The 14,913-nt window shown below is 40.5% G+C and overlaps 1 protein-coding gene across 1 annotated transcript; it reads left to right on the top strand.

Annotated features, from left to right (window-relative positions):
- Positions 1 to 305: 305 nt before the first annotated feature.
- On the top strand, positions 306 to 14,863 carry acadsb (acyl-CoA dehydrogenase short/branched chain). Its single transcript, XM_063221807.1, has 11 exons — positions 306 to 395; positions 1,781 to 1,946; positions 2,418 to 2,518; positions 2,628 to 2,834; positions 3,516 to 3,686; positions 4,214 to 4,339; positions 5,509 to 5,601; positions 5,969 to 6,058; positions 6,223 to 6,360; positions 10,065 to 10,164; positions 13,133 to 14,863. The coding sequence occupies exons 1-11, from the start codon at positions 363 to 365 to the stop codon at positions 13,207 to 13,209; spliced, it is 1,302 nt and encodes a 433-aa protein (XP_063077877.1). The 5' UTR covers positions 306 to 362; the 3' UTR covers positions 13,210 to 14,863.
- Positions 14,864 to 14,913: the final 50 nt, after the last annotated feature.

Raw genomic sequence — 14,913 nt, 5'->3', positions numbered from 1 at the left:
ACTGCTTTTCCTTACTCTTTTCCTGCCCACACATTAGTCCATGCTGCTGTTACTATGTGTAGTCTCGTCTTCTCGTGTTTTTTTCCCCCAACCTTTTTGAGCTAAATAATTTAATTAGGCTGGATGGATCTTTGGCCTTGCAATTAGTGATTAGTATAATGAGCTTGGTAAATATTTGAAGCTTTGGCTCTGTAAATACAGTGGGTTTTTTTATTAATGTATTCATTCATGAAAAATGTGAAATTTCACAAAACCATGAATTTGACTGGCTTACTTTGTAGGTACTGCTCCAGCCCGCTGGGTGGCGGTATTGATGCACGGTTACAAAACTTGATTATACAAACTGCGCAACCAGGACCACAATGGCGGCGCCCTTGGCTAGGGTTTGTGGAAAGGTTTGTATGATTTAAAAACCCAATTTTGTCATTCAAAAGCAACTTTTACGGCAGCATAGGCATAGCTTCTTGTCCCAAATGATGCGGGAAATGCCATCAAAGCTTTTGTAGGCACAGAGTGTTGAAGCAGTACAACGTTGGTGCTGTGTTTTTGTAGCCTGCTTGATGCCTATGTTGTTGTCCAACATTGCATTTCATTTCTGCAGTAACTATAATATGATCGCCATTGATGAAGGTCGTGCCTACAATACAAATTGTTTTCACATGCAATGCTAATGCAAACCGGTCGTGATAGTTTTGTGCACATTCTTTTTAACTTCCAAAAGAGTGGTCGAACAGCCTAAAATTGAAATGCAAGAATTGAGTGTAGAGTACTGTGTACTTAGTCCTCTGGTGTTATGTAAGATGGATATCATCTTGTTTTGCTCTTTTGAGGTCTGAAAGCATTGCATCTTATGAGTCATTTTGACTATTATTTTGTTCATTTTAGTCAAGCACAATGTTCACATAGTTCTACATCCATCCATTGTTGATGAATCCCCTCATTCATCAACAATGGATGGATGTAGAACTATGTGAACATTGAGCTTGACTAAAATGAAAAAAAAAAAAAAAGTCAAAATGCAATGCTTTCAGACCTCAAAAGAGCAAAACAAGATGATATCCATCTTACATAACATTCATTCAGAGGACTAAGTACACTCTACTCTCAATTCTTGCATTTCAATTTTAATCGGTCATTAAATATGGTCTGATCTTCACCAGAATCGTATGAAAGAACAGTGTGTGTTTTTGACTAATACCACCCAAACAATAGCATGTTATCTTGTATATTGGCCAAAACATGTAAACATTCACAGGACAGGGAGGAATGAGTAAGTACATTCTGCTTTCAATATGGTTTAATTCTCCTGTTGCTGCAATAACCTGAAAGGAATATATCACCCCCAGGTCAAATACAGGGTCTCCCCAGTCCCCACGGTCCCGAGAAGTGCTTCCTGGCATCTCAGCCATTGTCCAAATCTATCAGCACCACTGACCATTGCTTGGTTTTTGACAGATTGACTTGGAGTTGTTTTAGTGTCTCTTTATCGGAAAAATGCATACTTTCAGCTGGCATCAAAGGTACCTGTCTGTGGCCCTGCCATGACCTAAAGGTAGGGCACCTCTACGCCGGCGACTCGGGTTAGATTTTGGCCCGGGTTATTTGACAATCCTTCCCTGTCTCTCTCTCCCCACTCATTTCCTTTCTCTCCTCCGCATCACCAGAGATTAAAACCCAGTGTCTAATACTGTATTCTACGGTATGCATTGCACATTTCAGGCTGTAATTTCCAGGAAATGATTTGCAACCAAATATTAAAAACTTGTGTTTATGTTCCCAGTTCTTCAAACATGTGTCAAGACCATGGAGCACATTACAGGTGGGCATTCCAAAGTGGGCATCCTCATCTGCTGTTGAGCTCGCCACAGGAAGTGATGCAATCCCGGGAGTTGCGTACCCTCCACTGCAGACCTTCTCGGAGGAAGAGAACATGATGCGAGAAGCAGGTACCTGTAGCACCAAAAATGTTCATACATCATATGTCCTATGAAACTGCAGAGCAGTCATATGTCTTTGGTGCCGTCCAATCCCCTAATTTTGAGCTTTGAGCTGAATTCTGTGCTCATTCGAAAGAATATTAATTGCATAAGGTGTTGATGCCTGGACCTGTACCTTTCCCCCTGTCAAATATTCGTTCATCTGTCACAGCAAAGGCCACTGTATCCCTCTGCCCCGCACATCTCAACAAAAAAAAACGTGTAATGGTTTAATGAAAGCCATTTGTAATTGTATTCCACAATTATAACCATTTTCCATTTGGAGTGTAACCGTAAATTGATTTTGAAAGTAAACTTGCTTGATTGAACAAAAGCTGTGATGTTTTGAGATTGTTTAAATATTATATTTGCCTTGAAGAAATCATGGTTATTTACTGTATTGTGTGTATTATTGTGCTCATTTCTTGTTGGTAAATTTAGTGAAGAAGTTTGCTCAAGAACAGATTCAACCATTTGTGTCTGAAATGGACGAAAAGCACGAAATGGATGAAGGAGTCCTCAGGGGCCTATTTGAGCAGGGGGTTAGTGTTCTGTATATTGACACATAAGGAAAATAATTAATTATATAAAGCTTGCATGTTTGGATATTTTAAAAAATGTTTACTAAGTATTTCTTTTACTGACTTACAGCTGATGGGGATTGAAATAGACCCAGAGTATGGTGGTACTGGATCCACTTTTTTTGCATCTATCTTGGTGATTGAGGAATTGGCCAAAGTGGACCCAGCTATTGCCGTTCTGTGTGATATCCAAAACACACTTATCAACACACTGCTGTCCAAACTGGGAAATGAGGAGCAGAAACAGAAATATCTCACGCGTCTGTCCACGGATATGGTAATATTGAAACACGGCTCTCTTCCTGATTTTCCTAATTTCACATTCTCTCTCTCTCTCTCTCTCTCTCTCTCTCTCTCTCTCTCTCTCTCTCTCTCTCTCTCCTCTCTCTCTCTCTCTCTCTCTCTCTCTCTCTCTCTCTCTCTCTCTCTCTCTCTTTCTCTCCCCCCCAGTATTTTTGTTTTTTTAGGCAGACCAGAATGGTGCAGGTGACCGTGCCCGCATCAGTTACATTTCACTTACCTGCGAAACACCTGTGTTCATACCAGACTCTGAACCTTTCCCTATGTGACAATTTGTTACCTGGATGAGCCCGGCTAGCACCACGAACCAACTTAACAGTCCCCGAATGCGCAGACATGCGGCATGAACACGCCAGCTGGTGGTTCGAGATTAGGTGCGGAAACGGGCACCGGCACGGTTCTCTGTCCGCCTGTACACCCCTCAAGTGTGCGGGACAGGAATCACGCTATAAAAAAACTCCTACAATTTTTGTCCAATCAATTTGTGGTGCTTGGACGCCATTACGTGGCGCCCCACCACATATTGGTCTTTGTATGGGGAAGACTAATTGACTGGCAGTAGCACAGAAGAAGCTATCATTTAAGGGTTTTAGAGCATTAACAGGTTTTAGTACTATGAAAATACAGTTAACAAATGCACAAACATTTCAATTTGCAGATTGGTAGCTTCTGTTTATCAGAAGCTGATTCTGGGAGCGATGCCTTCTCTTTGAAGACTCGTGCGGAGAAGCACAACGACTACTATGTTATTAATGGCTCCAAGATGTGGATCAGTAATGCAGAGCACGCTGGGGTTTTCCTGGTCATGGCCAATGTAGATCCAGCTGCGGTAAGTTTCTGTTTGGAATGTTTCTGCTAGCTAACAGTAGTAGGGCAGTCATGGCTAAGCGGTTAGGGCGTCAGACTTGTAGCCCAAAGGTTGCCCGACTCCCAACCCACCAGGTTGGAGTAATTAACCAGTGCTCTCCCCCATCCTTTTCCATGACTGAGGTACCCTGAGCAGGGTGCCGTGCCGCCAAAGTGCTCCCTTTTGGGGGCTATTGGGGGCCTGGAAATAAATTACTAAAAAATATTTTGCAATGCGTCTTTAACTTACACTGTAGGGGAGGTGGGAAATGAGCACACTTCCCGAAACGGTGGCTTGACGGTTTAAAAAAAGGGAAATTGAATATTCATTGCATAAAATCATTTCCAAACTTCAGGGATTTTTATTGAAAGATACTTGCACTTACTGCTTATGTTAGGCTGATCCGGCCTGTAAACGAGAGTGAGAAATGACAACTTCAAATTCACAATCTGTTGTGGCCATGAAAGAAATGAAAGAGAATTTTAACCACCCGCCATTTCTGTCTGCAGGGATATAAAGGCATAACCTGTTTCATTGTGGACCGAGAAACAGAGGGGCTTCACATTGGCAAGAACGAAAACAAGCTTGGCCTATGTGCCTCATCTACATGTCCACTACATTTTGATAATGTCAAGGTAGGTCTGTATTTGCTCATGGTTCACTGTGTCAGGTTTCTCATACTTTCTACCCGTTTTGTCCTGAGAGCAAAAAAAGAAAATAAGACACCTGGAACTGTGTAGGTCCCTTACGTTCAAAATGACAGATGAACATGTAGGGTGGAGATGTAGATTAAAATTCAAAACTGAACGTCAATGGAACTACTTCAAATTGATCTTGGTGGAAAATATTCATGAAAAATCATTTGAACTGTAATTAATTGCATGTATGCATTGCATAGCTTGAGACCAGAATGCAGGGGAGAGCCAGATTGATTGAACGTGAGACAAATCTTCCACAGAAAAAGCAAGATAGAGTTCTGTAGCAAGGAATCTGAAATCTAGCCTACCTCCTATGTCTGCCACTGGGCTCTAGTAGGGCAGTCATGGGTAAGCAGTTTGGGCATCAGACTTGTAGCCCAAAGGTTGCCGGTTCGACTCCCAACCTGTGAGATTGGTGGGGGGAGTAATTAATCAGTGCTCTCCCCCATCCTCCATGACTGAGGTACCCTGAGCAATGTGAGCATGGCAGCGTCCTGCTGCACTACTCACTTTCGGGCGCGATTAGGGTCTGCCCCCTTGCACGGGTGAGGCATAAATGCAATTTTGTTGTGTGCAGTGTGCACTTGTGTGCTGTGGAGTGCTTTGTCACAATGATAATGGAAGTTGGAGTTTCCCAGTTGAGCTTTCACTATACTTCTACTTTTCATTCTGAGTTTATTTTTTCACGTTATCTTTACATCAAAACTTTCATTGGACATTCCCTACATTGTCACTATGCCATAGGGCTAATGTTATCTGGTCTCCTATGATTGACCCACTGTCCTCAGATGAGGACAGTCTGAGGAAGGTCCGATGTCCGTGGTGGCCCGAAACGTCACAAAAATAAAAAAGAATTAAAAAGGAGCTCATCGCGGGTGGGTACTCCTTGCCTTACATGAACTTTGTCAGTTAGAGTAGCTCTCATCATTGGAACAATGAACTCACAACTTCATGGAGATATTTTTCAGAAAAACGTGAGCTAGTCTGTCACAAAGTTGAAGCGCACAAAAGGATCGGTGTTGAAGCAGGAAAACAGCCCATGTTTTCGACTTAGGAATTGCAAACTCAAGGAAAATGTTTAAATATCTTCTGGTCTTTTGTTTTAGGTTCCAGAGAGGAACATTCTGGGCCACATTGGTCATGGCTACAAGTATGCCATTGGCATGCTGAATGAAGGAAGGATTGGCATCGCTGCACAGGTACGCTCATGCATTTCCTTGTTGAATCGACTGCTCTTTCAACTGTGAGTGCAAGTGGCCCACTTAACCTGTTGTTATTTGTATTTTATATATATTGATAATGATATGACACCTAATCTACCTGCCTCATTAACCTGTTCAGATGTATGGACACCATAATGTGGGAACTGTTAGACATACTTATTGCCGCTTCTGTTTCTCTTTTCGCGTCTCGCTGCAAAAGAAACCTAAAACAAATATTTATAGTGCTGAAACATCAAGCTGAAAATGACAGTCATCTAACCATGTATCCATGCTTAGGGGGCGATGAATTTATTTTACTGTCAATGGTGTGATTACTTCAAAGGATGTTTTTTTTTTGTAACAGATGCTTGGATTGGCGCAAGGCTGCTTTGATCATGCGGTGGCCTATACGAGACAGAGAGTACAGTTCAGAAAGCGTATCTTTGACTTCCAGGTAAGGGGGGCTTTAAGGCGACGGTTCAGAACTACTGATTTAGATGTGTGTTCATGACTAGACTTGCAAATGGTAACACGTGAATGTTTGTGTGGAAATGATGTGTTGATGTGTCAAAACATTTTAAGCTCACATTTTTAAGTCAACCTTTGTTTTATTTTCAGAGCATGCAACATCAAATTGCTCATGTGGCTACCCAGCTGGAAGCTGCCAGGCTGCTCACATACAACGCAGCACGCCTGAAGGAGGCTGGTAGGCCATTCATCAAGGAGGCCTGCATGGCCAAATACTTCACGGCTGAGGTGAGTCGTTTGAATGCGTCTCCGTCAATCATAAAAACAGAACGCTAGATGCTGTGTTCAGCCTCCTGGTGCGGCCGGCTTAGGGTGCAGCCATCTTGACTCAGTATCCTATGTTACACCTACTATTTCTTAAATATATGCACAACAAAATACCTCTAATTACTCCCAATGAGGTTATGTTTTCGGTCGCGTTGGTTTGTCTGCCTGTCTGTTTGTTTGTCTGTCTTTTTGTCTGTCTGTCTGTCTGTCTCAGCAGGATAACTTAAAAATGTATGAACGGATTTGGCTGAAACATTGTGGAGTTGTTGAAAATGACCAAAGGAACTAGTGATTTAATTTTGGTGGTCATCCGGATCACGAACCGGAACCAGGATTTAAAAAAAGATTCTTTACCATTGCTAGCCTACAAATCTAGACGCCCCTAGTGACTGCAAATTGAATTGCGGGACAGTGTGACTAACATTCCAGTTTCTAACTCCACAAAAAGAAGGCAGAAAGACTGAAAATAAAAATACGGTGTAACATAGTCAAATGTTCTATCAAATAGCTTCCTTGGCGGAGGTCTGCACTCTGTGAGTGCAGTAGTTACTATGTTTTTACTGTTATGTCTTCTGTTGTCCCGTCTTTCACTTACAGTAAATGCCAAAACTGAGCAAAAAGAGACAGTACAAAGGACACTTAACTGTTAATTACATTAACTGATGAGATGATTCTATATGTTTTCTCATGTTTTCCTTTCTGTAGTGCTTAAAATGTGGCAGGTCTTGACCACAAACTGACAATTTTATATCTGGTAGTACTTATGATGGAGATTAACTGTTGGAATACAACAGAGGATGCAATTTGCCCTTATTTTGGCAATATTTGAACACCTCCCTTCAAAATGTAATACCTGAGCCCCTTCTTATGCAATTCAAGGCCCAAATATATATCCTTTAGCATTATGTTTGGCTCGACAGATCAGTAAGAAGAGTTCAACCAACGCAGTAAAAATGGGCTGTCATAATTCCAGAGTTAACTTGTATAACGCCAAATAGAGTATAACAGTGAGTGTGTTTACATGCAGTTCAGTATCCCGAATATGATGGGGATATTCAGTATATTCAGATATTCAAACACCTTATCCCGACTTCAGTATCCCGGATAAGCTCTTATTCGGGACTTTGAGAAATTGGGATATGCTAGGTGGAGTATTCCGATAGATACTGGCGCATGTAAACACCTTATCCTGGATATCGAGGCTTCACATAGAACACTGTTGCTGGTATCCAGGTTAACCGCATTTGAAGAGAATTCTATAACGGCCAAGAACGTAGACCGAGATATAACGCTCTGTGCTCATATAACCCTCATATAACGCTCATAATACCTTAAAGGGACAGTTTGGTCAATTTCAACATGCAGTTGTATTACTCACGCTACCCTTGACTTGTCAGTACCTGGTGATGCCACATTTTTCGGCTCAGCCCTTTCCGAGATATGAGCAATTCTAATGGGGGCAGCGTTTGTTTACATTTTTAAAAAAATGAAACATAGGCCAACTCCAAATATTTTCCCAAAAGGTACTGCTGTTTGCTAGTTGTCTGCTGATGTTTTATAACCTTTTGGATGTTTTTGGGAATAAATAAAAATGTTTTTTTGAAATGTAAACAAAGAGCTGCCCCCATTACAATGACCAGGATCTCGGAAACGGCTGAAGAAGAAGAAAAAAAAATCTCAGGCACTGACAAGTCCAGGGTAGTGTGAGCATTACAACTGCATGTTGAAATTGACCAAACTGTCCCTTTAACCTGAATATGATCATAACCGGGATATGCCTCATATTCGGGATACTGAACTGCATGTAAACGCACTCAGTGTGGAGAGTCAAATCACTACAACAGCGGAGTCAAAAGTCATTGTAAAATTGTATACAAAGTTGTGTGTCTCGTCATGATTTTTGCTTGTAAATATTTAGAGGTTATGGTTTTATGGAATTCAATTCAGAAGGCTACTCTAAAAACTTTGTGATGACTATAGAGCACTAATTTGTACTTGAATGACACAAAGATATATACAGTCCCAGGAAAAAGTTTGTACACCCTTTGAAATTTCTTACATTTCTGTCAAAATTAATCATAAAACATGGTCTGATCTTCCCGGAAATGACAAGAAGGAACAACAGAGTGTGCTTTCACTAATTCCACCCAAACATTTATGTTATCATATTTTCATTGGCCATAAGGCCATAAACATTCACAGGACAGCAAAGCATAAGTAAGTACATCCTTGCATTAAGTAGGTTTGAACCCTAAGTTAGTCGCAATAACCTCAACCAGATATTTCCTGTAGTTGCAGATCAGATTAACAAAACAATCTGGGTGTATCTGGTCTTCCTCTTCTTTAGAAAACTGCCTCTCGTCAGCAAGGTTTGTGGGATGTATGAAGTGCATAGCTTTCTTGACTTCATGCCATATAAACTCAATTGTTTTTTGTCAGGGCTTTGACTGGGCTATTCCAGAATGTGTATTTCATTATTATGAAGCCATTCTGAAGTCAATTTGCTTCTAAAGTATGGGTTGTTGTCACATTTCAGGACCCATACTCTTGTGTGCTTAAACTGTGTGACAGACTACCTCACTTTTTTTCTGTAAAATATCTCGATAAACTTCTGAGTTCATTGTTCCACTGATAATAGCAAACTGTCAAGGGCCTGAGGCAGCAAGGTAGCCGCATATAATGATGCTCCAGCCACCATACTCAAAGGTGGAGATGATGTTTTGGTGAAGGTGTGGTTCTCCAGTTCTCCTCCAAACGTGACATTGTGTGTTCCCCTGAACAACTCAACTTTGGTTTCAACGTTGGTCTACAGAATATTTTGCAGTAATTCTATGAAGCATATAAATGCTTTTTCGCAAACCTCAAAGGTGCAGCAATATTTTTTTGGACAGAAACCCAATTCATTTTAGATTGGCAGAATGAATCCCATTTTTAGCTATTCTTGGTTACATCTCCTCTTCTGAGTATGGTGGCGGGAGCATCATTATATGCGGCTACCTTGCTGCCTCAGGCCCTTGACAGTTTGCTATTATCAGTGGAACAATGAACTCAAGTTTATTGTGATATTTTACAGAAAAAACGTGAGGAAGTCTGTCACACAGTTTAAGCACACAAGAGTATGGGTCCTGAAATGTGACAACAACCCATACTTTAGAAGCAAATCGACTTCAGAATGGCTTCATAATAATGAAATACAGATTCTGAAATAGCCCAGTCAAACCCCTGACAAAAAACAATTGAGATTATATGGCATGAAGTCAAGAAAGCTATGCACTCCATACATCCCACAAACCCTGCTGACGAGAGGCAGTTCTCTAAAGAAGAGGGAGACAAGATACAAACAGATTGTTTTGTTCATCTGATCTGCAACTACAGGACAAGTCTGGTTGATGATATTGCAACTAACCGAGGGTTAAAACCTACTTAATGCAAGGATGTACTTACTTATGCCCTGCGCTCCTGTGAATGTTATGGCCTTATGACCAATGAAAATATGATAACATGTAAATGTTTGGGTGGAATTAATTAAAGCAGACTCTTATTGCTCCTTCTTGAGATTTCCGGGAAGATCAGACTATGTTTTATGATCAATTTTGACAGAAATGTAAGAAATTTCAAAGGGTGTACAAACTTTTTCCTGGGACTGTATTTGTTATTTTTTGCAGGTGGCAACTCTAACTACATCTAAAAGCATTGAATGGATGGGAGGGGTAGGGTTCACCAAGGACTACCCTGTCGAGAAGTATTACAGAGACTGTAAGATAGGTAAGCTGCCATGTGTCTGAATGTCAAAATACTGCTTTCATTTTCTTCCAAGAATCTCAGGGCCATCACTTTTTCTGTAAACATCTATCCAATCTTAAGGTCATGACCGCTTTACTCATGGCTGAAATGATTGTCACCACTTATGTTTTCATTTATTTATTTATTTATTTATGCTTTACACGCACTTGAAGGACAAAAAGAAAACGCATAAGCAAATTGACATTGGACAATTTCAAGTGAAAATGGACCACACTAAAAATTACATTGCAAGGTGAAATAATGACTGATAATGAATGAATGGCCAAAGGACAGGAGCGCTGTGCAGAAGTATTTGCAAATTAGAATCTGACTGACTGACAATCAAGCATGAATGTATAGTGTTCAACCTTCTTAATTAAGAATTTAGACTAATTTTGATACAAGATTCATGTAAATGCAATTCTGGGATTCTACCTTGCTACTGAAAAGGCACAAGAAGTTAAATGAATCCCTTTGCGTGGAACCGATGTTATAACCTGTCACCAAAATGTAATGATCAAGTGGTAATCTGTTACTCTAAGGTGCACAGTGTAATATTTTCTGTTCACAAATGCTACCTTTTTTAGGAATACTTACCACCACCATCAAATTCTGAGTATTCCTTATATCTGGGGAAAGAGCAATGTCATACATGAAGAGTGAAGGGGGATCTTCTCTATGTCTGCCATTTTCCAGAAATGTATTTTTAGCAGCAAAACATACTGTACTTTGGTCACTTCTAGTAAATATTACTTAATAAATATTTATAATACCTATTGTGGCCACCATCCTACACTGTGCAGCTTTTTAAAGGAGCATTCCAGCGGTGGAGACATGAATATGTTACTGAAAGTGGGTCATATTTATAGTAGAATAGTAACATACATTTCTAATTTGGTGCCTTCTTGGCCAAGAAAAGGCAGAAAATGACTTTTTAGTGCTTGTGGATTTGTGACAACAATCCCCATAATGCACTGCAATGCTCAAGTTCCACAGGCCACACCCAGTTATTTGGGACTCTATGCATCATCCCTCCCTCAGCTTGCAGGCTGTGTTGCCAGATTGGGCAGGTAATTGGGCATGTAATTGACCCCACCCCCCAACACCAGGACAAGATTGTAGACAATTAGACAGCTTGCCAACTTCCCAAAACAAAATAAAAAAGTGAAAAAAAAACAATACACAAAGAACATTGTCAATAAAACCACAGCTACAATTATTACAAGACCACAGCCACGATGCTGGAACAATTTGTTACAGAGAGCAAGACATATTGTGTTCCTCATTTATGCCCTGAGGCTCCACTGAATTTAGAGTATGAATCCAAAATGCCTTTCTACGAAGCCTCTCTGTCTAATTGTCTGCAATCTTGTCCTGGTGTTGGGGGGGTGGGGTCAGTTACCTGCAATGAGATGAGACCATCACCTGTAAATGTCAAGTCTTGAAATGTGTGTCTCTCTTGCTATCATTTGACTCTGAAGAAGGTGTAGCAACACCGAAATGTTGGTCGGGTGTGTACACAAAATAAAGTCTTGAAAACTAAGCTGCAGTGTGCTCCAGCTTCTCCTTTCCAGCTATGACATCAGGTGCATTCGAGATGTGTCAACGCATGCATGCGCATTTAGACAGCAATGCACCCTGGATGGAAAATGCTGCATGACGGTTAGATTTCCTGTCAAACTTCGAAATTTCGTCGACGTTGCGTTGACGAGGTGACATGTCACATGGTTGTAAAAACTATCGCGGGATGAATGCGGCTGCAGTCAGATCTTGCAACCTCTGCAGTTGCTTATCCCCTTCAACGCTCGTCGACGGACTGCCTCCGAGGTCACGCGCCCATGAACTGGTTGGTCAACAACTCACTCACGTGTGTATATGGGTGTTGTCTCACACCTCTACACAAGTTTGCGCAGGTCCCCACTTCAGCTCCTCCTCACTGCCTGTCCCCCCACTACTCACACGTGGTGTGTTAGTAGAGCAAACCGGTGCGAGCTCATCGTCTCGTTCATATTTGTGGCCGACTGCAAATGCGCTGTATTTAATAACACCCACATCGTGACAACAAGTTCTTGCTCACATGGTTCCGTCAACGTTGGTCGACAGCAACAAAGTCGTATGGGCTTAGTGACTTACTGGCAGTGTTGCCAGATGAGACTGATGATTTCCAGCCCAAAAAATGCTCAAAACCCGCCTGGAAGCACTAAATCCTGCCCAATTCTATTGATGTCGATGGGAAAGATTGGGCAAGTTTTCCTGTAAAATGCCATTTTTACCCGCAGACGGCCATCCCAAGCAGCCCAATTGGGTGGGAAACAGCCCAATCTGGCAACACTGCTTACTGGAGCCTCAATGCCAGTGATTTCAAAAGCACTGGGACACTGATCTATGATAGATCTGTTAGAGCATTATGTCCAACCCCCTATGGGCGGGGTTGAAAAGGTGGGAAAAAGGCTTGTAGTCTCAACAGAAATCCACCTCTCTTACACTTCCTATGTCGATGATGCAAAATGACCATTTTTACATCATTGACATAGGAAGTGTTAAGAGATGAATGCGGATTTCTCCTATCTCAGGGGGAATTGAGAGATTTTTGCAAGACCATTCAAAAGTATGACTTGGTGTCTAGCAATGGAAAGCCTAATGCAAAATGGGTGGAGTGTCCCTTTAAAGTTACTCTCTGTAATGTCATAGCAATGTTTAGTTGATATGATGTAGTTTAGTCTGATTTCACATGAAATGACCTAAGTGTGACAAAGGTGCAAAAAAGTTTTTAAAAAATCCGTAAGGAGGCAAATCCGTTTGCACAGCACTTTATGTAATGTAAAAAGGACAAAATGGACAAATAAAAAGGAGAACAATGCCACACGTGCTTGCACTATAATGTGTTATTGTATGAAATAAGGTTAATTTACAGATTAAAAGCTTTTCTTGTGTTTCATGGAATACACAGGTACCATCTATGAGGGCACATCTAACATCCAGCTGACGACGATGGCCAAGTTTATTGATCAAGAATATGACCAGTGATGATGAGGACGGCATTCATATGGCTTCAGAATGAAACCCTATGAAGTTTGCAGTGTCATCTAAAATTAGACACTCCTTGTGTAGCTTACGTTTTGATGCAGTGTTTACTATACAGTGGGTTAAATAAGTATTTGATACCTTAATGATGGATGAATATCAAGACGAAAATTGAGAATATAAGTTCAAAGAAAATATATTTATGAATTGATTTATGTTTCATTGAGAGAAATAAGTATTTGAAACCTCGAGCCAAAGAAGGCAAAATTCTGGGTGGCAAAGGGGTTTGCTTATAAGGCGTTAAGGCGTTGATTTTTCTTGTAGTTGGTGACCAGGTTTGTGTACATGATATCAGACTGTTGACTAAGAGGAACACGTCTCCATGGAGGGTGGAATTACTCTGCATTTTAAATTAATTGGAGTTCCAAATTCAAATGGCCTTTCCCGTGTTGGAAAGTTTGTGGTCTGATGACTGATTCTATGGACAGGTGTCTTCTAGGTGGCCATTTAAAACCAGTGCCTTTAATTCAGGTGAGAATTGATTAGAAGTGCCTAACTGCTCTCTGTAACTGAAACTCTTGATTGTTGACGGGGGATGAAATACTTATTTTCCTCAATAAGACATACATTAATTGATAAAATATACATCAATTCATTAAATAATTCTTACAAGTTATTTTCTGGGTTTTGTTTTTGATATTCTGTCTCTTCATGTTAGAACACCTACCAATTTAAATTATAGAATAATCCTGTCATTCTCACTTGACAAACCTACAAAATCAGCAAGGGATGAAAAACTTATTTTCCACTCTGTAACATTTCTCGAGGTTGATGAACAGTTGTATTCACTGACAGTCAGAAACTTAAGGCTTTATTGCCTTTTCGTTTGTCACTTTTCATGTCTGTAATAATACTGAGAGTGTGTATGTTACTAGGGGTGTCAAACTTTTTTCTCTATGTTAATATAGTTGTTGCTGAAGTTTGTTGGTATTTGGTTTTGTTGTATTTTTGTTGTGGGGTTTTGGTCTTTCTTTCTTTCTTTCTTTCTTTCTTTCTTTCTTTCTTTCTTTCTTTCTTTCTTTCTTTCTTTCTTTCTTTCTTTTTAACCAGATTTTAGTTGGTATTTGGTTTTGTTGTATCCAGATTTTAGTTAATGACTTGCCTGACTCTCTCCAGACCCTTATGCATTTCTGCTCAGTTTCGTGAGCTCACACAAGGGTCTGATCCCAAACCAAAATGCAGTAGAACCAATCAGGATCGCACATTTTCAGAGATGTGACGCAATCAAAATTTAAACATGGTGGAGAAGGGAAAAAGATTCAAAACGTGACATTCTGTAATTTTAACTGTATATTTGAATCTGCGAGTAGTTAAAGTAGCAGCCAGAATGATTTTTGATAAAACCACGCCTTAGGAGACCTACGCCTATGTTGTAGCTCCAGATGGATGTTCGTGGCGCTAGGCAGAATCCTTTCATCTGGCGAGAGTCAGGTTAGTTAAAGACTGGCACAACACTGAGAAATTTGATGGAACTATTACATTCTGAATTAATATTTCAGAATGAAAAACATCATGTAAACGAGGCCAGTGGGTTGTAATGGATGACATTTACCCCAACTGTGTCCTGAACATTGTTACATAAATGTCATTTTAGTTATTTGAGTGTATTCTCTTGTGTGTTGGAATGCATGGTTCTTTTTTTTGTTC

Source organism: Engraulis encrasicolus, chromosome 17, assembly GCF_034702125.1.
Source record: "Engraulis encrasicolus isolate BLACKSEA-1 chromosome 17, IST_EnEncr_1.0, whole genome shotgun sequence".
Lineage (NCBI taxonomy): Eukaryota > Metazoa > Chordata > Actinopteri > Clupeiformes > Engraulidae > Engraulis > Engraulis encrasicolus.
The sequence above is the reverse complement of the archived record's forward strand: the minus strand, read 5'-3'. Positions and strand labels throughout refer to the sequence as shown.

What these genes read in the sequence shown, in the direction of transcription:
- acadsb (XM_063221807.1), top strand. Translation starts at nt 363, where the DNA reads ATGGCGGCGCCCTTGGCTAGGGTTTGTGGAAAG. An exon ending in TGGCTAGGGTTTGTGGAAAG is followed by an intron (nt 396 to 1,780) that starts GTTTGTATGATT and finishes TTATGTTCCCAG; the next exon opens with TTCTTCAAACATGTGTCAAG. An exon ending in CCAATGTAGATCCAGCTGCG is followed by an intron (nt 3,687 to 4,213) that starts GTAAGTTTCTGT and finishes TTCTGTCTGCAG; the next exon opens with GGATATAAAGGCATAACCTG.